The sequence below is a fragment of the Pseudophryne corroboree genome, chromosome 2, assembly GCF_028390025.1.
Source record: "Pseudophryne corroboree isolate aPseCor3 chromosome 2, aPseCor3.hap2, whole genome shotgun sequence".
Taxonomy (NCBI): domain Eukaryota; kingdom Metazoa; phylum Chordata; class Amphibia; order Anura; family Myobatrachidae; genus Pseudophryne; species Pseudophryne corroboree.
In genome coordinates this window covers 67,496,395-67,520,060 of record NC_086445.1, presented here as the reverse complement: position 1 = coordinate 67,520,060, position 23,666 = coordinate 67,496,395, and the positions used below count along the sequence as shown (strand labels likewise).

The 23,666-nt window shown below is 46.1% G+C and overlaps 1 protein-coding gene across 2 annotated transcripts in view; it reads right to left on the bottom strand.

The window, feature by feature from the left end:
- The window catches only part of LOC134999086 (glutamate carboxypeptidase 2-like), a 151,922-nt gene that overhangs the window by 106,881 nt on the left and 21,375 nt on the right, over positions 1-23,666 (bottom strand). Inside the window, exons 1-2 of one of the 2 annotated variants that reach the window (XM_063951403.1) lie at positions 18,089-18,423; positions 12,918-13,026 (exon numbers count right to left, since the gene is read on the bottom strand). In XM_063951403.1, the coding sequence (XP_063807473.1) occupies positions 12,918-13,026; positions 18,089-18,212 (233 nt within the window). In that variant the 5' untranslated portion in view covers positions 18,213-18,423. Of the gene's footprint in view, positions 1-12,917; positions 13,027-18,088; positions 18,424-23,666 lie in introns of those variants that run through there. The other variant, XM_063951404.1, reaches the window with a different exon arrangement.

Sequence of the window (23,666 nt, the reverse complement as noted above, 5' to 3'; positions counted from 1 at the left end):
TTCCCCAGAAACTGTCGCGTTTTTTCGCACACACCCATAAAACGGCCAGTTTCCGCCCAGAAACACCCACTTCCTGTCAATCACATTACGATTACCAGAACGAAGAAAAAACCTCGTAATGCCGTGAGTAAAATACCTAACTGCATAGCAAATTTACTTGGCGCAGTCGCACTGCGGACATTGCGCATGCGCATTAGCGACTAATCGCTCCGTTGCGAGAAAAAAATAACGAGCGAACAACTCGGAATGACCCCCTATAGGCGGTGCCCTGTGCAATGGTATAAACATCACATCAACATCCAAACATGTGCGTACTACGCAAACCTGGGGAGAACATACAAAACCATTGAGAAAGGGCCTTTGTCATGAATTTAACATACGACCTCATAGGTGTGAGACAGTAATGCTAACTTTCTTTTACGTCCTAGAGGATGCTGGGGTCCACATTAGTACCATGGGGTATAGACGGGTCCACCAGGAGCCATTGGCACTTTAAGAGTTTGAGAGTGTGGGCTGGCTCCTCCCTCTATGCCCCTCTTACCAGAGGAGCCGGTCACAGCTAGGGGAGCTCTCCTGAGTTTCCTTAGTAAAGTTTAGTTTTAGAGTTTATTATTTTACAGGGAGGCTGCTGGCAACAGCCTCCCTGCAGCGAGGGACTAAGAGGGGGGGAGCAGTGTCCGCTCTGCGGGGACTGAGCCACTGTATCCGTTGACTGGACACTGAGCTCCAGAGGGGATAGGTCGTTCCCCGCCACAGGGGATCACTCACCCCAGCAGCATGCCGCCACCCCCTTGCAGAGCTGAAGATTGTGGCGAGTGAGTCACCGACCCCCCTAGAAAGCGGGCTGCCGGTGTGAAGATGGCGGCATCAGGGTAGGAGCGCAGTATTAACTGCGCTCCGGAGGCTCAGCGGTACATAGTGCGGCACTGTGAGGGGCGCCCTGAGCTAGCGCCTATACCCTACACTGGTCACACAGCCTGTCGGGGTCCCCGGATCTCAGCCAGCATCAATCCTCAGGCCAGTATAATCCTGTGAAGAGCGGGAAGACAGCGCCATTTTGGGGGCAGAGTTTTCTCCCCAGAGTGGACCCAGCAGCGTTTCAGCGCCATTTTCCTGCCTGCACAGTGCTGTCAGTGAAGAGCAAGTCCCTCCATAGCAACTCCAGCTATCTATTATGGTACCAGGGGGTTGTAGAAGGGGATGGGGGGGGGGGGGGGGGCTGCAAAACGACCGTGTAACCTATTAAGGTGCACAGTCAGCACTGATAGGGGGCCTCCCTTTATGTTAAAAGCGCTGTGTGTGGGTTGGCTGCAATCTCTGTGTCTCTCTTGCCATTCTTGGGGGTGAAACTCTGTCTGCCCTCGTGTGTGTGTGTGTGTGTGTGTGTGTGTGTGTGTGTGTGTGTGTGTGTGTGTGTGTGTGTGTGTGTGTGTGTGTGGTCTGTGGTCTTGATTAAGCAATGTCCAGGGACTTTGTGTCATATTCTGCAGAGGATATGTCCTCTCAGGATGATCCCATTCCATGTAAACAGGATTGCACTGGTTTAGCACAGATTCCAGCAAGGGAGCCTGAGTGGTTATCCTCTATCAAATCTATGATTTTTCAGATTTCTAATAGGGTTGCACAAAATGAATCTGCAACTCAGCCTTTACAGAACTCGATGGCAGTATGGCCCAGTTCTGGTACATCAGGGCTCCCCGCTGTATATTCCCATAAACGTGCTCTTGCTCAGATCATGCAGACGGGGATGTGTACCGGGGGGCTGCATCCCTTGCAAAAGGGGTGCAGTTGATGATAGAGGCTATTAGGGATGTGTTAAATATTGCTGATACAACACCCGAGCTGGTTGAGGAGGCTTACTTCACTGAAAATAAGAAAGCCTTGCTAACCTTCCCTGTGTCAAAGGAATTAAATCCTATATTTGAAAAGGCTTGGGAAAACCCGGATAAAAAATTCCAGATACCTAAAAGGGTTCTGGTAGCGTTTCCTTTCCCGGTAGAGGATAGGAAAAAATGGGAAAACCCGCCTATTGTTGACGCGTCAGTATCCAGACTCTCTAAAAAGGTGGTTTTACCTGTTCCAGGATCTACCACCTTGAAAGAGCCGGCTGATCGTAAAATTGATAATACGCTCAAATCCATGTACACGACTTCTGGGGCTATATTACGTCCCACTATTGCCATTGCTTGGATTGCCAAAGCTATAGTAAAGTGGTCAGGCACGTTACTTGAGGATTTGGATACTATGGAGAAATGTGATGTTGAATTGTTTTTACATAACATTCAGGATTTGGCAGGATTTCTGGTAGAATCCATGAAGGACCTGTGTTCCATGGCTGCAGGGATTTCCTCCATGTCGGTATCATCACGTCGAGGAATGTGGTTGCGCCAGTGGTCTGCCGGCGCAGAATCCAGAAGAAGTGTGGAGACCCTACCCTACACAGGTCAGGCTCTCTTTGGGGGAAGCGTTAGATGCGTGGATCTCCACGGCTACGGCTGGTAAGTCACCTTTCCTTCCCTCAGCTACACCTGCTCCAAAGAAACCTTTTTCTTCAGTTACGCCACAGTCCTTTCAGTCTAACAAGCCCAGAAAGGCAAAGCCGCCCAATACCTTCTATCGGGGAGGTCGGCCCAAGTTCAAGAAACCTGCAGCTGCAGGTTCCCAGGAACAGAAACCAGGTACACCAAAGTCCTCCGCATGACGGTGGACTGCACACCCCGGAGGTGGGGCCGGTGGGAGCGAGACTCAGACATTTCAGTCATGTCTGGGTGTCCTACAGCCTGTACCCCTAAGTGCAAGATATTGTGTCCCAGGGGTACAGGCTGGAATTTCAAAATCTCCCTCCTCACCGTTTTTTCAGATCAGGCTTGCCAGCTCTGCTGGCAGACAGGACTGTCCTGCAAGAAGCCGTCCAGAAGTTGGTGGAGAAACAGGTCATTGTGCCAGTACCACCTTTTAGTGGTAATGAAACCGGATGGTTCGGTCAGGCCCATTCTGAACTTAAAATCACTAAACCCCTTTCTGAGGGAGTTCAAGTTCAAAATGGAGTCACTAAGGGCGGTGATATCAGGTCTGGAGGAGGGTGAATTCCTAGTATCCCTTGATATCAAGGATGCATACCTCCACATTCCGATTTGGCTGCCGCATCAAGCTTATCTGCGATTTGCACTGTTGGACTGTCACTATCAGTTCCAGGCCCTCCCATTCGGTCTCTCCACAGCACCGAGGGTATTCACCAAGGTGATGGTGGAAATGATGGTGGAAATGATGATTCTCCTCTGCAGACAGGGGGTGAACATAATTCCTTATCTGGACGATCTGCTGATAAAGGCATCGTCCAAGGAGAAGCTGTTACGGTCCATAACACTCACGACTCAGCTTCTCAGAAAACATGGTTGGATCCTGAATCTTCCAAAGTCACATTTGGAACCAACCAGAAGGTTGTCCTTTCTGGGAATAATCCTCGACACGGAAGTGCAGAGGGTGTTTCTCCCAGTGGAAGGGGGTTGATGATTCAAACAATGGTCTGGGATGTCTTGAAGCCAGCCCGAGTGTCAATTCATCAGTGCATTCGCCTTCTGGGGAAGATGGTAGCCTCGTACGAGGCTCTGCAGTACGGGAGGTTTCACGCTCGGTCCTTCCAACTGGATCTCCTAGACAAGTGGTCGGGATCCCATCTACACATGCACCAGAGAATTTGTCTGTCGCCAAAGGCCAGGATTTCACTACTCTGATGGCTGTAATTATCTCACCTTCTGGGGGGCCGCAGGTTCGGGATTCAGGACTGGATCCTTCTAACCATGGATGCAAGTCTCCGGGGCTGGGGCGCAGTCACTCAAGGGAAAACCTTCCAAGGAAGGTGGTCAAGTCTGGAAGCCGGCCTGCCGATAAACATTCTGGAACTAAGAGCCGTCTACAACGGTCTCCTCCAAGCGGCCCATCTTCTGAGAAATCGGGCCATTCAAGTGCAGTCCGACAATGTGACAACAGTGGCTTACATAAACTGACAGGGCGGAATGAAGAGCAGAGCTGCGATGGCAGAGGTAACAAGAATCATCCTCTGGGCAGAAAAGCACGCGTTGCCGCTGTCAGCAATCTTCATTCCGGGAGTAGACAACTGGGAAGAGGACTTCCTCAGCAGACACGATCTCCATCCAGGGGAGTGGGCTCTCCATCCGAAGGTGTTCAAGGAGGTAACAGATCTTTGGGGTCTACCCCAGATCGACATGATGGCCTCTCATCTCAACAAGAAGCTTCGGCGGTATTGTTCCAGGTCGAGGGACCCGCAAGCAGTGGCGGTGGATGCCATAGTGACTCCGTGGGTGTTCCAGTCGGTATACGTGTTTCCTCCACTTCCACTCATCCCAAGATGTTCTAAAGCTCATAAGGAGAACAAAGGTTCAAGCGATCCTCATTGCTCCAGACTGGCCAAGAAGGGCTTGGTATGCGGATCTTCTGGATCTACTGCAAGAAGAGCCGAAGCCTCTTCCTCTTTGGGAGGATCTGCTGCAGCAGGGGCCGTTCACCTATCAAGACTTACCGCGGCTATGGTTGACTGCATGGAGGTTGAACGCCTGATACTAGCTCGGAAGGGCATTCCGAACAAGGTTATTCCTACCCTGACATAGGCTAGGAAAGGAGTAACGTCTAAACATTACCATCGAATTTGGAAAAAATATGTATCTTGGTGTGAGTCCAAGAAATTTCCTGCAGTGGAGTTTCAACTGGGACGGTTTCTCCTCTTCTTACAAGCTGGTGTGGATATGGGCCTAAAGTTGGGATCTGTGAAGGTCCAGATTTCGTCCCTATCCGTTTTCTTCCAAAAACAATTGGCTGCCCTCCCTGAGGTTCAGACCTTTTTGAAGGGAGTTCTACACATCCAGCCTTCCTTTGTACCGCCTACGGCGCCTTGGGACCTTAACGTGGTGTTGCAGTTCCTTCAATCGGACTGGTTCGAGCCTCTACAGGAGGTTGAAGTCAAATTTCTTACGTGGAAAGCTGTCACTTTGTTGGCTTTAGCTTCCGCTAGACGTGTGTCAGAGTTGGGGGCTTTGTCGTGTAAAAGCCCATACTTGATCTTCCACGAAGATAGAGCTGAGCTCCGGACATGTCAGCAGTTTCTTCCCAAGGTTGTTTCGGCATTTTAATATCAACCAACCTATGGTGGTGCCAGTGGCTACTGACTCCTCAATTTCATCAAAGTCCTTCGATGTTGTAAGGGCTCTGAAAATCTATGTGAAGAAGACTGCTCGTCATAGAAAATCGGATTCTCTGTTTGTCTTGTATGATCCCAAGAAACTTGGGTGTCCTGCTTCTAAGCAGACTATTTCTAGCTGGATTAGGTTCACTATCCAGCATGCGTATTCTACGGCAGGATTGCCGTGTCCTACGTCTGTCAAGGCCCACTCTACTTGCAAGGTGGGGTCTTCCTGGGCGGCTGCCCAGGGTGTCTCGACTTTACAACTTTGCCGAGCTGCAACTTGGTCGGGGTCGAACACGTTTGCAAAGTTCTGCAAGTTCGATACTTTGGCCTCTGATGATCTGAAGTTCAGTCAATCAGTTCTGCAGGAGCCGCTGAGCTCTCCCTCCCGTTCTGGGAGCTATGGTACATCCCCATGGTACTAATGTGGACACCAGCATCCTCTAGGACGTAAGAGAAAATAGGATTTTGGTTACCTACCGGTAAATCCTTTTCTCGTGGTCCGTAAAGGATGCTGGGCGCCCGCCCAGCGCTTCGTTTTCCTGCTATCGTTATCTGGTTAAGTACAACTTTGTTTTAGTTGAGTACTGCATTGTCACTTAGCAAGTAATGTTTCAGTGGTTGCTGAGTTTTCAAGCTACGTTAGCTTGATGTGCCTTGTATGTGTGAGCTGGTATGAATCTCGCCACTATCTGTGTTTAATCCTTCTCTCAAAGATGTCCGTCTCCTCGGGCACAGTTTCTAGACTGAGTCTGGTAGGAGGGGCATAGAGGGAGGAGCCAGCCCACACTCTCAAACTCTTAAAGTGCCAATGGCTCCTGGTGGACCCGTCTATACCACATGGTACTAATGTGGACCCCTACGGACTACGAGAAAAGGATTTACCGGTAAGTAACCAAAATCCTATTATTACACAACATTAATACACAAGGATGTCCTACAATACTGGTGCCTCACTAGCCTTCTTACATAACTGGAAAGTTGAACAGTTATTAGATTTTCCAAACAATTACATAATTAATAACTTAATTAAATTATTACATTACATTTCTAATACATAATATAGTAATTTATCCAGCACATTTGCCAGCAATAATTCCAGCTTAATTCATCTCCGCAGCTCCATGATTGTTTATTGCAGTGGTCTCCTTACTGGTCTTCCCTGAAACAGACTTTGGGGGACATGTACTAAGCAGTGATAAAAGTGGAGAAGTGAGCCAGTGGAGAAGTTGCCCATGGCAGCCAATCAGCACTGAAGTAACATTTACAATTTGCATACTAGAAAATTATACAGAGCAGCCGATTGGTTGCCATGGGCAACTTCTCCAATCTTTTCACTGCTTTATACATCTCCCCCTTTGTCTCCTACAGTCTATTCTGAATGCAGTTGCTGGGCTGATCTTCCTTGAAAACATTCAAAGTCTGTTGCTCTGCTCTGTCAGTCCCTCCATTGGTTACCTATATTCTACCAAATTCAATATAACATACTTCTACTTACAGATAAGACTATTAACCATCCACACAAACATACATCTCTTCACTTATCTCCAAATATCTCCCAGCGCAACCTCTCCACTCTGTGTGAGATCTGCATCTCTCATCCACACTCACTACCCGCTCCCATTCTTGATTGCAGGACTTTCTTCAGACTGTACCCACTCCTCCCACGAACAACAAGACTTTCCACTAGTCTCCAAACCTTCAAGCATTCCCTGAAAACTCACCTCTCCAGACAGCTTATCATATTTCAGAACCACCCACGTAACCTTCATAAGCTATCCTACCCAATGACATCCACTCTGTACAGTCCACATAACTTTACATGTATTCTCTTCCTTCACTCAAAGATCACTGACCCCAGGCCAGCATTTCTGGGTGACTGGATCATACATCTCACCGAAAGCCTCTGCAATCTGGCTGGCCCATTTGCAATATACTTATTTCCCTATAGATTTTGTTCCAAGTTGTAAAGCACAAATGGAATATGCTGGTGCGATATACTGTAAATAAATGGGGAAAAATAAATATTAATTGCAGATAGCACAATGTGACACATACATACTGGCTTCTTTCTTTCTTCTATTATCACCAAGAAGTCTTCCTTGTATATTTGCAGGCCTAGATTTTTACAAGTAGGGCTTGAATTACTGGAGGTGCTGCAGTTAAGGGTCCCAGAGTGGAATTGAGCCCAGAAAGGCCCACCTTCCCCCCAGAGGCCTCTTGCAAACTTACATTTTTCTTAACTCAGGTCTACCAGCAAGAATAACCCCCAAACACTCTGCAGTAATTAAATTGTTAATAACATGCATCTAATTCTTTGAAATCCGCTATGTATGAGGTTTGGAGAAGGGTGATGTCACGGAGAACTGAAGCAATGGAGAGTAAGGTAGCTCATTCCCGAGCCCACTGACAAAGACTTTATTATTTTCTGTTTCACTTATGTTTTGCATGAAGTGTTGTTCTTGGTCGAAAAAAAACACCTAATTAATACCCAGGGGCATAACCAGAACTTTGTGGGCTCCATAGCAGCATATTGAAGGGGCCGCTGTCCCAATGCTTCTTGAGAGAAACCTCTCTGCAGCAGTTATTAATTTTATGCCCCATAATACTGCCCTAGTTCATTTTCTGAACCATTGTAGTTCCCTGGTTTACATGATGTCACATATTATGACATACAGTGCCTCCAGTTCATTATATGCAACATTAAAATCCCCCCTGTTCAACTGTTCCACAGTAGAGTGCTCTCCAGTTCAAATTATGCCACATTACAGTGCCCCAGTTCTTTTTATGCCACAATATGGTGCCTCCATTTCTTATTGTGCCACATTAAATTGCCCCCTTACCATTGTAATATCCACTACACACTCCTCTCACTGAAAATGTTATGTTACACAAATCAGGCTGGGCAGTGGATCAGACCCAGCTGCAAATCTGGGAAATTGGTATGCAACTTAAATCCCTGGGTCCAGGGCCCCTAACCCTCTTGGGCCTCATAGCAATGGCACCCCATGCACCTACTATAGTCAGCATCCCAGGTCAGGATGCCGGTGGTCATGTGATCGACACCGGAATACCAACAACACTCAGAATCCTGGCACCGATACACCGTCATCCCGAAGGCAAGTATCAGGGTGCCGGTTAGGGTTGAGGCCCTGTGTGGGTGGGGGGAGGAGGGGTTAGCCATAGCCACTACCCTCCTGAGTCTTATCCCTACCCGCCACCCTCTGTTACTTAGCGCTAACCGCCTTCCTCACTATCTTAACCCTAGCCGCCACCCCAGGTGGGTTAGGGTAGGGGATAGGGAAATGAATTACCCCCATCCCCTGTTGGCATTCTATTAATCAGGATGTCGGTGTTGGTCATTTGATTGTCAGCATCATGACCGCCGAGATCATCTATCACACACCTATAGTTATGCCTGTGGCCAGAACATAGAGTAAAATATAATTGCATTACATTTTCAATATGTTTTGATTTTAAACTGCAATCAAAAAAATGCAGCGATTACTATACTGGGAGGGAAAAAAAGTTAGAAGAACAAAAAAGATGGTGGGTGCAGGGTCTCTAAAATGTTCACAATCCTTATGTCAATAATTAGTGCTACAGTTAATAAGTCACTGGATAACTTTTGATAGAAACTAATATAGATGAAGAGGCAGTCGGTTGTGTAACCCTTTGTGACTGGAGGCAGAAGAAGAAGAGATTTCTATAATTAAAATATATATATATATATATACAGGTTGAGTATCCCTTATCCAAAATGCTTCTGACCAGAGGTATTTTGGATATGGGATTTTTCCGTATTTTGGAATAATTGCATACCATAATGAGATATCATGGTGATGGGACCTAAATCTAAGCACAGAATGCATTTATGTTTCATATACACCTTATACACACAGCCTGGAGGTAATTTTAGCCAATATTTTTTATAACTTTGTGCATTAAACAAAGTGTGTCTACATTCACACAATTAATTTATGTTTCACATACACCTTATACACACAGCCTGAAGGTCATTTAATACAATATTTTTTAATAACTTTGTGTATTAAACAAAGTTTGTGTACATTGAGCCATCAAAAAACAAAGATTTCACTATCTCACTCTCACTCAAAAAAGTCCGTATTTCGGAATATTCCGTATTTCGGAATATTTGGATATGGGATACTCAACCTGTATTTTCCTATTTGTCTTCTTTTTCTACCTCCAACTTCCGCTACTCTTTTCCCGTAGCCGTCAGAGCATTGACCAGCGGTGACCAGATTAGTGAATAAACACAGAGACATGATACTGTAGATCACAGGTTCTCAAACTCGGTCCTCAGGACCCCACACGGTTCATGTTTTGCAGGTCACCTGTAGATGTCTAAAATGTGACAGTTGGTGATACACAGTGCAGCTGCTGGGTGACATGGAAAACATGAACCGTGTGGGGTCCTGAGGACCGAGTTTGAGAACCACTGCTGTAGATTGAGCTAATGATTTAATTCATAATGAAAGATCACATTCTTCCATTCAGGTGTTGGAGAAGAGAGCTCTGCGCTGCCTCCTCTGAACCACTTGGACCCAGTACTGCCGTAGTCGTGGCATAGCGTGACCTCCAACCTGGACAACTGAGATGTACTACTGCACATGTGTGGCTTGTCCGCACGTCTTCCATCTCCGTCCACCTTTGTATAAGGACATGTCCCTGTGTGTCTCTCCTATGCAGAGAGGGTGCATAAGTTAGAGACCCATCAAGTGCCACTGTACCACCACCACTAGTTGCATTAAGTGTTCTACTGCCAACACTGTATATTAACACAGTCTTGTTATACAGCACACTACCTGCATTAACCTCCACACAGAGGGCCACATGGGCCTGGGGCTGAAAATGATCATGGGCCTATTATGAGAAGGGGAAGAGGTGTGACCATTGCTGTGTGGGTGTGGTCAGTGACATGTGGGCTATTAAAGAACGAGGCTGTACTTGTAAAAACAAAAAAAACTATACTGCGTGAGTTAAAAGGGAGTGGGGAACACTGACCTGAGGACTAACCCAAAATGGTTTTGAAAGTGTCATCTGTCTCGCACAGACAGTTTGCTATCACACAGCTTTCAAAAAGTTGAGTTTCTGTGCATCATAAAATGTAGCGCAACATGTTCCTCGACACTTCGCCTACATACAAAAATGTTCTAGAAACTTTGCAGAAAGGAATCAAAGGAAAGAGGACAGAGTTGTGGAAAAAAGGTTTTATCCTCCATCAGGACAACACACCAGCCCACACAACTCTCTCTGTAAAGCAGTTTTTGGCCGAGAAACAGATTGCAGTGCTAGAACACCCTCCATACTCGCCAGACCTAGCACCGTGTGACTTCTTACTTTTCCCTACAGTCAAAACTATACTCAAGGGAAGTTATTATGCATCAGTTTCTGAGGTAAAGAAGAAAACATAGGAGCTGTTGAGACAGCTGATAGATAATAAGCTACAGCATGGCTTTGGCCACTGAAAAATAGGAATGAAGCTGTGTGGATGCAGAAGAGGTGTACATGTGTACTAACATATGCAATTAGTATAGCAAAGGACAGCTCTCACCGATAAGAGCTGTTCTTTGCGATGCCGCTGCTGCTGCTGGAGGAAAGGAGGCAAGTGCAAACTCCGGGGGAAGGAGGGACGGAGACGCCAGCTCCTTTCCCGCTGCTGCCACCAATCAACGCAGCCTGGGGCCGGGAAAGGAGGTGCCTGTACGGCATGAAGAGTTGCTGCCAGGCGGGGCTGGAGGAGGAGGGCGCTTGAGCAGGACCTCCCACTGGTGGTGCCCAGAGCTGGGCGCTGGAGAGAGCTACGGACATAGGCCTCCTCTGCCCAGCGCCCAGAGGTAGGCGGGAGGGATCCAATTAGATCCTTCAGGATGAGTTCAGAAAGAAGCCCATAGGCTTCTATAGGGTAACTCCAGCAAAAGCTGGCATTACCATTCTCACTGAAAACCCGGCTGCCAGGAAGTAGTACATATGAAAGTGCGGTAAAAACCCCGAAAATGGGGATTTTACCGCATATTCACTTTAGTACATACCGCCCAAAATTTTTTGTTAAATTGAACAAAATGCCCACCGAATCTTTCCATATGCTAGCCGAGGCTTATGGGGCAGATTGTATGTCATGTGCACATGTGTTTGAGTGGCACAAATGATTTAGTGGTGGTCATGAGGATGTTGAAGATAATGAACGTCCCTGAAGGTCTTCTACTTCAAATACAAGCAAAAATGTGGGAAAAAATGTAGGCAATTGTTCAAGCTGACTGTCGGCTCGGCATCCGAATTATAGCAGAAATGGTAAACATTGACAAAGAAACTGTTAGGCAAGTATTGCATTTTTTAGATAGTTATTATCTATGATGAAACAGATGATCTTCCAGTATGATCCTGAGACAAAACACCAGTCCATGCACTGGAAAACACCATCATCACCAATAATGAAGAAAGCCCATCAAAGCAAATCCATATTAATAGCCACGTTAATTGTTTTCTGTGATATCACAGGTGTTATTTTGACAGACTGGGTACCAGTAGGCGCAACAGCAAATCAACATTACTACAAAAATGTACTAGAAGCTTTGCAGAAAAGAATCAGAAGAAAGAGGCCAGAGTTGTGGAAAAAAAGGTTTCATCCTCCATCAGGACAACACACCAGCCCGTGCAACTCTCTCTGTTAAGCAGTTTTTGGCCTAGAAACAGATTGCAGTGCTAGAACACTCTCCATACTCACCAGACCTACAGTAGCACCGTATGACTTCCTACAGTCAAAACTGTACCCAAGGGAACCAGTTTTCTATCAGTTTCTGAGGTAAAGAAGAAAATGATGGTGCTGTGGAGACAGCTGACAGACAAGGAGCTACAGCATGGCATTGGCCAATGGAAAATAAGAATGCAGCAGTGTGTGGATGTAGAAGAGGTGTACATAGAAGTGGAACAGAGTTAAAATGTACTTAATATAATTTTCTTAAATGATAGCATCAGTCTCGTTATTTAATAGCCACACCTTGTACTAGAAAAATTGCATAATTCTGTGAGGAAAATGGACATTTTAATACTTGTGGCCAGCTGACTATTAAATAAATGCCAACAAATATGCCATGGAATGGTTTGTAAAACTTTAACAGATCATAGTACTCAGGGGTGCAGAGAGGCAGCGGATACTAATTATTCAGGCCCAAGTTTGTTGGAGAAGCCCTGTGAGGCCCAAAGTTAGCTGCTAAGGAGGACTGTACGCGGCTGACGAGGGGGACAATTGTCCCCCTATGCGGCCGCCAGCACCAGCGAGTAATTGTTTCTGCATAAATGTATGATGGGTGTGGCCCCACCTTCCTGGATTTGGCCACGTCCCCCCCTTTCCGTGGCCCATGGCCACTAATGGTGGCCCTGACAGTACTGTTATATAATTAGATAGAGATAAATATATATGATATACTGTAAATATATAGATATATATTCCAAAAAAAAGTCCCAATGTAATCATTATAGCATGTACACTTTTGTTTTTATGACAATATAGAGAGAGAATATATGTTTGTAATAAACAAGAAGTGAATGAGTGATATAACTGAATTGTGAGAGAATGAACTGCAGCCAGTGTATGAATGTGGATGAGTGTGAGACAATTAATGAATGGGAGTCTTCCATATTATATTTACATAAAAACTCAGAAATATTAACTTGTATTAAATCGTTGACTTACTGGAGGTATTGTCTGATATTATCTGCCTTCATTTCATCCCAAAATGCTTTTCTCATGCTTTGTGGTGCTTGAGGGGGATTGGAGTCTCCACTGGAATGTGAGAACCATCCTATAAGGAAACCAATTATTAGTTAATGTAGCCCTAAAGAGATACTGAGAATTCAGAAATGTTCCTGCAGTAGAATATATTCTGAGTTTACCGAGTTTGCTTTCCATGCAAAGGTTTTTATTAAATAAAGTGCAATTTTTTTTTCATTTTTAACATTAACAGGGTTTTGCTTGAAGCCAAATAGTTGAAAGTAAATGTACATACACACTGAGCGATTTTCTCCCCTGCCCAGCAATGTCAGTGGTAGTGAACGGCTTTCCATGGGGGTCATTCCGACCCGTTTGCTCGCTGCGTGTTAACACAGCAGAGCGAACGGGTCCCTGCTGCGCATGCACCGGTGCCGTAGTGCGCCTGCCGGGCGGCCATAGCAGGTCAGCGGTTGCCTCTGCCTGATTGACAGGCAGAGGCGATCGATGGGCGGGAGGGGGCGAAACGGTGGCGTTTGGCCGCTGTTTTGTAGGCGCGGTCTGGCCAATGTAGGAGTGGCCGGACCGAGCGGGGGGCGGGCCGCAGCAACTGCGTGACGTCATACACAGCCGCTGCGGGCCGGGAAGTGAGGAGTAGTCCCCCAGCCAGCACGCTAAAGCTGCGCTGGTCGGGAGCTACTCCTGAAGTGCAAAGGCATTGCCGCTGTGCGATGCCTTTGCACTTCTGCGAGGGGGGGCCGGACTGACATGCGGGGCGGGATAGCCCTATGCTGGGCGTCCCCCCGCATGTCAGGGAAGAAGATCGTAGCTGTGCTAAATTTAGCACAGCTACGATCAACTCGGAATGACCCCCCATAGCAATTCATGTGCCGGTAATACCAGCAGATGAAAGGCGGCCGCCGGCGATGAAGCGGGGGTGTGCATCAGCGATCACCGCTCATCACCGGGGCATACACACTGGGCGGTTTTGAGCTGAAAGCAGCTCAACACACCAAAAGTGAGCTGCTTTCAGGTCAAAATCACCCAGTGTGTATGGGCCTTTAGTCTCCTTGGGCGATGGATTTAAGTCCAGATAAACTACTCTGTTTGCTGGATGCGCTTCTCTTGTTATGGACCTTATTCAGCTTCAGTTGCAGTTTTGCTATTTTAGGGGGGCCGCTCAGTACACGGCAAGATGCTTGCGATCACATTGCTGATTTGTGGAAGCTCCCCTGCCTCCACAGCCAGGCTGCGAAGGCAGAAACAGCACCGCCATTTTTTAGGTTGCATCGGCCCATTTCCAACAACACATCCGACCAATGCCGAGCAGACACCCCTGCAATGCCGCATGAATGCCTCGGTCTGATGCAATCGCATTCTCCCGGCGCCTCAGGTGCAGGACGGGACCTTTGTATGTGCAGTGGCCATGAACATGGGGGAATGCGATTGCATTGCATTAGCGATGCAACCTGAATAAGGTTCTATGATCAGAATTAACAATACCAAAAGAAAAATTATTTTTTTATAGTATGCCCAAAACTAGATCAGCCTCTAAACACTTGGCCTACACACTAGGCGACATCGATGATAGATATGAACGAGATCATTAAAAAATTAATGATAAATCGTTCATATTGTTCAGTGTGTATACATCAACGATGAACGATGTGCGTCCCCACAGTTGTGCATCGTTGGTCGATCATCGTTTATACATGCAAGCCACTTGGACGATATAGATGTACTATCATATTGTCCAAAACGGCCATAGATATCACCCAGTGTGTACGCAAAATATGTTGTTGAAAAATCGGGCAACAATATTATTGTTGGTCATCAAAATTGCTGTGTAGGGCCCTTTATGTCTTGATGGCTTGCCACTTCTCATGTAGCAGATAGTAGTAGAGTGTTATCTATGACAGATAATTGTGTGAATAGTTACATGGGTGCTCTATATAATTGGTGGTCCAGGGGGGACCACAGCCATAAAGTGTACTTACCTGTACAGAGTCCAGTGCTGGTGATGCAAAAATCACTGGAAAAATGGTGCACCACCATTTTTCTGGAGATTTGCGCTTGCACAGTAGGGAAATGAATGGGAATATGGTGTGGGTGCCATGTTTCTGGAGACCCACACATGCATAGTGCCAGTCTACTCTTCAAGTGGCCTGCGCACGAAAACAGCACACTGGCCCACTACTCTCTTAAAATTCCCCTTTTGTTAAGAGAACAAAGAATATCAACAAGTGAGAATGACTGCTGTGCTAGACTCTTGAGGTGACATATTGGATCTGACATGCATATTTTAAGATACTTTTTTTAAGTTCTTTTTTTAACTGTACCTACAACCATATAGTAAAACCTATGAAAACCAACCTTTTTTTATTGTAACTTTAATGTGATTCCCACCCTCTGACAACTTTATTTCTATTTTTGTTTGTACATGTTATCCTATAGCTTTCTTTATATCTTGCTGTAGTTTTAAAACTTAATCCCTATTTTAAGTTTAAAATGTCAGGATTTGGGGCCTAATTCTGAGTTGATCGCAGCAGCAATTTTGTTAGCAGTTGAGCTAAACCATGGCCCTCATTCCGAGTTGTTCGCTCGCAAGCTGCTTTTAGCAGCATTGCACACGCTAAGCCGCCGCCTACTGGGAGTGAATCTTAGCTTAGCAAAATTGCGAACGAAAGATTCTCAAAATTGCGAATAGAAATTTCTAGGCAGTTTCTGAGTAGCTCAACACTTACTCTGCCACTGCGATCAGTTCAGTCAGTTTCATTCCTGGTTTGACGTCACAAACACGCCCAGCATTCACCCAGACACTCCCCCGTTTCTCCAGCCACCCCCGCGTTTTTCCCAGAAACGGCAGCGTTTTTTTCACACACTCCCATAAAACGGCCAGTTTCCGCTCAGAAACACCCACTTCCTGTCAATCACACAACGATCACCAGAACGAAGAAAAAACCTCGTAATGCCGTAAGTAAAATACCAAACTTCTTAGCAAATTTACTTGGCGCAGCCGCAGTGCGAACATTGCGCATGCGCAGTTTGCGGAAAATCGCTGCGATGCGATGAAAAAGAATGAGCGAACAACTCGGAATGAGGGCCCATGTGCACTGCAGGTGGGGCAAATGTAACATGTGCAGAGAGAGTTAGATTTGGGTGTGGTGTGTTCAAACTGAAATCTAAATTGCGGGTGGTCTTCTGTTTGCCGGCGGTCGGGCTCCCGGCGCTCAGTATACCGGCGCCGGGAGCCCGACAGCCGGCATACCGACAATTATTTTCCCTCGTGGGGGTCCACGACCCCCATAGAGGGAGAATAAAATAGTGTGGCGCGCGTAGCGCGCCACCGTGCCCGTAGCGTGGCGAGCGCAGCGAGCCCGCAAGGGGCTCATTTGCGCTCGCCAAGCTGTCGGTAAGCCGGCGGTCGGGCTCCCGGCGCCGGGATGCTGGTCGCCGGGAGCCCGACCGCCGGCCACCCGTAGTGAACCCCTAAATTGCAGTATAAAAATAAAGCAGCCAGTATTTACCCTGCACAGAAACAATATAACCCACCGAAATCTAAAGAGGGGTACTCACGGAGAGATCCATGCTTAAAATCTAAGCAATCTGACTAGATTGCTTAGATTTTAAGCACAGATCACTCGTGTGTAGCCCCCTCAGCGATAGCGATGCGCGGCCCCGCACATCGCTATCGCCGCTGCTAGATTGAGCCTGCATGCAGGCCAATCTAGCAGGTCGCTCATTTCACCTGCTGGGTGAAATGAGCGGCCCCCGTCCTCCCCCCCCACATCACTCAGCACACATCGCACTGTGCTGAGCGGCGGGAGAGATGTGTGCTGAGCGGTTCGCTCAGCACACCTCTCCCGTGTATACCCCCCTTAACTCTCTCTGCAAATGTTATATCTGCCCCCCCTGCAGTGCACATGGTTTTGCCCAATTGCTAACAAACTTGCTGCTGCAATCAACTCGGAATGACCCCCTTGGTTTAGAACCCCTGGGACACCCCCTGAATGAATAACTATGCATTTAGATGTTTTTCATTCTTTTTACTTGGCCAATAATTACAGTACATGTCATTTTTGGGGTTAAAAACTACAAAGTGATGGAATTTGGGGTACAAGGTATAGGACACGTATATTAGGGTGCTTTATGAGTGGGACAAGTGTTTTTAGACTTGGAGATGGGAGTAATTGGTCCGTTTCCAGGTTTTTTTTTTAAAGTCCCCTAAAATGACCCAGATATATACTTATACCCATTTTTATGTACCCCAAATTTAATGAAAGCACTTATTTTCCTGAAAACAAATTGCGTTCTATCATTTTTCACATTTAAAAAAAAATGCATATAAAAGCCATTTGACCCAATTTAATTACACCAAATAGTTTTATTATGGCCACTAATAGAATTCTGTAATGTTTTCCTATATTAGTTTGGCCTTTTTTTGGGGTACAGGCAGATTTCCCCATTTTCTCCTATACTTATCTCAGGTTTTGCAGGCTAGAATTATCGCGTGAATCCCGTTAACCCCATTTTGCATCAGGATAGTTGCTATAAACGGGAGCGCACAGGGTGCGATAAGATATTTTTATGGGAGATAGGTGCGATAACTTTATCGAATCGCATTATCGCTGCTAATTGGATACCTTTCAATTCTGTTTCCCTTGAATACAACCTTGTACATAAATGTAAAAAACGTCAATATTGTATTTTATCAACCGGACAAAGAAAAATAAAAAATTCTGGCTAGACGACATGGAGGCTTTGGCGAAAAACAAGAGATTGGTGCTAAAAAAAACAAAAAACAACCCACATGCATTAAATACAGCCAAATAGCATATAATATATAAAGCGGGAGATAAAAGTTGTCTGATGGAAAACACTTTACAGAAAGTTTTTATATTTCCTGTATAAGAGTGATCACATAACTTTGCAGCACAGGATGCCAGAAGTAAACTGAACTCAAACAAAATTTTTGGTAAGACATTCAGAAAATAAACATAGACAAAAACTTTGAAAAAGATCTAGAATGTCCTTATGAAGTTAAAATTGTAGTAAAGTTGATCACTGCAACCGTAATCCCACGTACATTAGACATAAATATATATTTGGAACACAGCAATTGTGCTGCCTCTATTTAGTCGGGAACTGTTCTTTACCTATGATGAATCCCAAGAGAAGGAATCCAATAGCCCCCAGTGCCAGGGTGAAAAGGGTGCGAGAGCTGAAGCCTTTGATCCGTGCACCCACCTCGTAGTCATCCGTGCCCAGCAATCTTAACATTTTGACTTCTTGTATTTAGGATTGTGTTTATGCATTGGGGCCTACTGCAGGGAGCCAGAGAGACCACAGCTGTACAGAGGACTAAACTCCTTTCAGCCCTTGAAAGTTAACAGCTTTCAAAAGGAGTTCACCTAATTAATGCTGGTCCCTCCTCTGCTATGTGTGCTTGTCTGACAAGGTCAAAGTTCTCTACGAGGTCTCATGCATATATTTACTAGAGCTAGACAGAAGTGGCCTGTTTAATGCTGGTGATAAAACAGAGTAGTCTTAGCTGATTTTATTATCTGATATCAACATGGACTTTATGACGTGATTGGCATATATTTAAATAGGGGTCAACCTGAAAACTGATCAGTAGTTTTTGCTACAGTATGCATTTTAATAGTCTAAAGTAAAAACAGAATCTTGTGATATACTGTATGCAAATGTCGCCTATAATCACAGAAATTACATTTAAAAAAACTATGTATGTATCGTTTACAAAATTAAATAGTTTTTTTTGTTTTTTACTGACTTTTGTGTGCATGCAAATATTGCATCATCCCCAACTCATGACTACCAACCCTCCCGTTTTATGGGCACTGTCCCACCATTCTGTTGGAAGAAGAGTGCGCTCCTGCGCTGTCTCCAGTCTTCCTGTCCTTCAGGGAGGCTTCATGCCCTTTCCCAAGATGGCCCCCAAGATCACTACTGACTACTGAGCATGTGCATGGTCCATCTTGACTTTACTGTGACAAGTGACATGGTCAGAGACAATAGTCTCCTGCTTAGCTCCTTTGAGAGACCAGGTTAATAACTGCAATAAAGCTGCTCCAGCATGCCTGCACCGCTACCCATTTGCAGCATACACTCACTGGCTGGTGAGCTGTATGAAACCCAACTAGCGCAAGCTCCGCTCAATCACAAGTTTACATGTAACAGTCAGTACAGTTGTACCTGCGATCTATCAATGAACCAACACCACTGGTTAAGTAACTCGGCTGTTCATAGTTTGTCATCTGCTGGTGGAATGAGGAATGGTTCACCATGTTAACCAAACATGACCCTATTGCAGTCAAAGGGATTGGCAACCAACAGTTACAAAAGTTGAAACAATTAAAGCAAATAAAAAAATTGGAACAAGAACAAAAGTCGCAGAAATTCAATACATGCATTATATACCAGAGATGAGAACAAATATTATCGCCATCAGTGTCCTAGAACAGAATGGCTAAAGAGTTCACTTCGGTAAAAAAAAATGTATTGTCCAAAACAGAAAAGGGACGGTCATAGCTATAGGCACAAGGTATGAGCAATTGTACGTCCTTAGGGCCCTAATCAGCAAGCATCGCATTAGCAATACGATCACATTGGGCTGACTGGGTGTCCTATGCAATCGCATTGATGCGAATGCCTCTACCTGATTGACAGGCAGAGGCATTCGTGGGGAGGTCGGGGCAGCGGAGTGCCATTGTGGGGGTGTGGTATCAGAAATGGGGGTGGGTTCAGAGTGGCAGGGGGTCTTCCCTTTTTCAGCTATGTGATCGCAATTGAATTGCGATCGCTTAACTGCTATGAGCATGCTGGACGGCCTTGCCCTCTGCTAGGCGGCCTAGCATGCGAGTGATAGCAGTTGCCGTTTTGCTTTTTTTAGCAAAACTGCAACTGATGCTGAATGATTGATTAGAGTTAGTACGGTGACGGACAACAAGAACAGGCAACATAAAACAAGACAACCGTACATTCCATACTCAAACATTGGTGTTTTACTCTCCAAGACTAAGGGAAAATGTAATAGAGTGAGAGTTTCAGAAAGTGAGAGATTTGGTAAGATTTTTCGTGTTTTTTTTTTTTTTAAGTGGCAATCATGTACACTGTAAAACCAGGTTGATCTTGCTGTGTAAATGATTGCTACTTTAAAAAAAAACCTGCAAAACCTTGCCAAATCTCTCACTTTTTGAAACTCTCACTCTATTACATTTGGCCGTCGATACACCCGGACAGGGGTGTTAATAATCATGTATCATCAACTGAGCAGAGTGCACCCAGCTAAGGAATAAAGGGGGTCATTCAGACCCGTTCGCATGCTGCATTTTATCGCAGCCATGCAAATGGGTCTGAATTGCGCATGCACATGGGCGGCAATGCACAGGCGCGTCAGTCGACAGACCTAGCGAAGAAGCCGTTTGCAGTGGCGAACGCAAGAAGATTGACAGGCAGAAGGCGGTCCTGGGCGGCAGCTGACCGTTTTTCAAGGAGTGTCCGGAGAAACGCAAGCGTGCCCAGCCGTTGAAGAGGAGGGTTCCTGACGTCAGCTCCAAGCCGGATCATCGCAGCAGGTGAGTAAGTCCTGAGCTGTGCAGAGACTGCACAAACTTTTTGTTTGTGCAGCTCTCTGCACAAGCGATTGCACCCCTGCACAGCCCTAGCCCCCTCCCCTGTAGGCGGCGATTACCTGGTCGCAGCAGTGCAAAAATCCGCCTGCGTGCGACCAGGTCGGAATGAAGGGCCTAAGACAACTCAACTAAACAGCTGCCACCACAACAATGACAACAACCAAAAATAGCGACAACATCAAAAAAGAGGAAGATTGAGGGTTTCCAGCAGGCAAGAGGAAAAATTAACGGTGAGTGATCACTGATATAATCCCCGAAACACACCCCAAACTATGAAAGGCTGACAGATTACTACCTCAACAACCAATCAACATATATAAAAGAAAAACCACTAACATCTTAAAGCGGCCCTGCTCTAACAACCTTGTGGTTTAATTTTGCTCTGGTTTATACAGCCAAAAATGTACTGCCATACTTACTAAGAAAAAAAAAATCCACTAAATACAAACAAGCCTGAACTCGACTAAAAGGCCACCAAAAGCTTCCAAACAGCATAGACTCAATGTGCTCTGCTGTCTCTGCCCAATTTGCTGTTAGAAACAGGCTGGATTATTGTAAAGTGGAATTTCGGGACATGCATCTCTAATCACACAGTGGGGGTCATTCAGTTGCGGACGCAAAGTGGCAGTTGTTTTCATATCGATTGATGTTTTCACACTTTGCATGCGTACAGGGGCGTCAAAACATTAATAGGTTGGGGGCAAGATAGATTGTCATTTTGGCATCCCTGGGGGTGGAGCAACTGGGGAGGAAGCGGTACTAAGGGGACGAAAAAAAGACAGTACCATGGTGGGGAGGAGGCCGCACCATGTAGATCAGGGGTGGGGAACCTTTGGCTCTCCAGCTATTGTTAAACTACACATACATACCAGCATGCCTTGCAACAAGCTAAAACTGTTGCAGGGCATGCTGGGATCTGTAGGTCAACAACAGCTGGAGGGCCACGGGTTCCCCGCCCCTTATGTAGATGGAGGCCAGGAGTCCCACTGATGGAGGCGATGCAACTGGGGATAGAGGAGCCTGGGACTACAGTATTGCGCCAGCAAGCACCATTGCGTAGGTGAGGCTGGCAGCCGGGACTGTCTGGGAGCAGGCAAGGCCGGCAATAGAAATATTGAGGCCCAGTACGCAGATATCTCTGGCCCCCCCACCACCTCGGCCCCGCATCCACACATCCCCCCATCCCCTGCCACTGCAATTCCCCTTAGGGGAGCAGGAGAGAGCGTGAGGGAGAAACAAAGAGGGTGTTGGAGAGAGAGTATAACAAGAGGAGAGAGAGGGAGACAGGGGGAGAGGGATGGGAGCGTGTGGCATAGACACATCTCCTGGAGACGGGCACTTCTCGGTATTAGGCCACGCGCCTTAATCACCCACGAATTGCACTGCTCTTGGGCCAGGAGTCGGTCCTTATAAGGGGGGGGGGGGGGGACCAGAGATATCTGCGTAGCAGTCTCTTTTGTGTATATGTACTGGCAGGGCCGGCAACAGAAATCTTGGGGCCTGGTACACTGATATCTATGGGGGCCCCCCATAACCGCCCTCGAGCTCCCCCCTTCCTCATCATCCCCTCCTCCAAACATCCCACCCCTGCATGTGCATATAAGGTAGCATAAATATAAGAGGTAGAAGATCATGTATAAAATCTGTATTTAAGATGTATATAAATGTGTATATATATATATATATATATATATATATAAAATATAAAAAAATGTATAATTGTGTATAAAATGTGTACCAATTAAGTGAAAATATTAAAATACGTATAAAATGTACTAACAATGTTTAGGCTCTTAACACAAAAATTTGGACTGCAGCCCCCATGTAATGTGGCAAACTTTCCCTATCTTACCCTACAGACGTCTTCTCGTACCCCATGGAGAGATGGTTCAGCGCTGCAGATCTCACTTTGTGCGCTCTCTGTGTGACAGTCTGACTGCCCTCAGTTAGATGTGCTCACTCCAGAGGCTCCCCCCAGAAATGAACTGTGCCCGATGAAATGCGGGGTCCGCTGTGTTGGTATTCTGCTGCAATACAGGTGTTGGTGCCGTCACTATAGTGGCTCCCTCCAGCAGTAGTTGTACACAGTTCCCATGCTGTATGGGGTCCGCTGTGCCTGGTTCCTGCTACCAGACAGGTGGAAGTGCCGTAACTGCTGTGACTCCTTTCAACAGTGCGGATCCTCAGCGGCACCGAGCAGTACTAGTACAGATCAGGATGACACGGCAGGGCATGGTGTACAGTATGCATAATAAAACTGTAATAGAAGGGGCATTATTTTTGGCAGGCAGGTTGCTGTGTCGGTTGTGGTGCTCCTACATGTGGGTATAACTTGGTGCACACTATGACCCGGGATGGCACTGAGTTATATCATCCACTGTAATGGAAGGGGCATTATTACTATTAATATTATTACCAGGCAGGTTTCTGTGTGGCTTCTGGTGCTGCTACATGTGGGTATAACTTGGTGCATAGTGTGCACCAAGTTATACCCACATGTACAGTAGCTGCACCAAAAGACACACAGCAATTTGCTTGGTAATAATAATAGTAATAATTAGAGATGAGCGCCGGAAATTTTTCGGGTTTTGTGTTTTGGTTTTGGGTTCGGTTCCGCGGCCGTGTTTTGGGTTCGACTGCGTTTTGGCAAAACCTCACCGAATTTTTTTTGTCGGATTCGGGTGTGTTTTGGATTCGGGTGTTTTTTTCAAAAAACCCTAAAAAACAGCTTAAATCATAGAATTTGGGGGTAATTTTGATCCCAAAGTATTATTAACCTCAAAAAACATAATTTACACTCATTTTCAGCCTATTCTGAACACATCACACCTCACAATATTATTTTTAGTCCTAAAATTTGCACCGAGGTCGCTGTGTGAGTAAGATAAGCGACCCTAGTGGCCGACACAAACACCGGGCCCATCTAGGAGTGGCACTGCAGTGTCACGCAGGATGTCCCTTCCAAAAAACCCTCCCCAAACAGCACATGACGCAAAGAAAAAAAGAGGCGCAATGAGGTAGCTGTGTGAGTAAGATTAGCGACCCTAGTGGCCGACACAAACACCGGGCCCATCTAGGA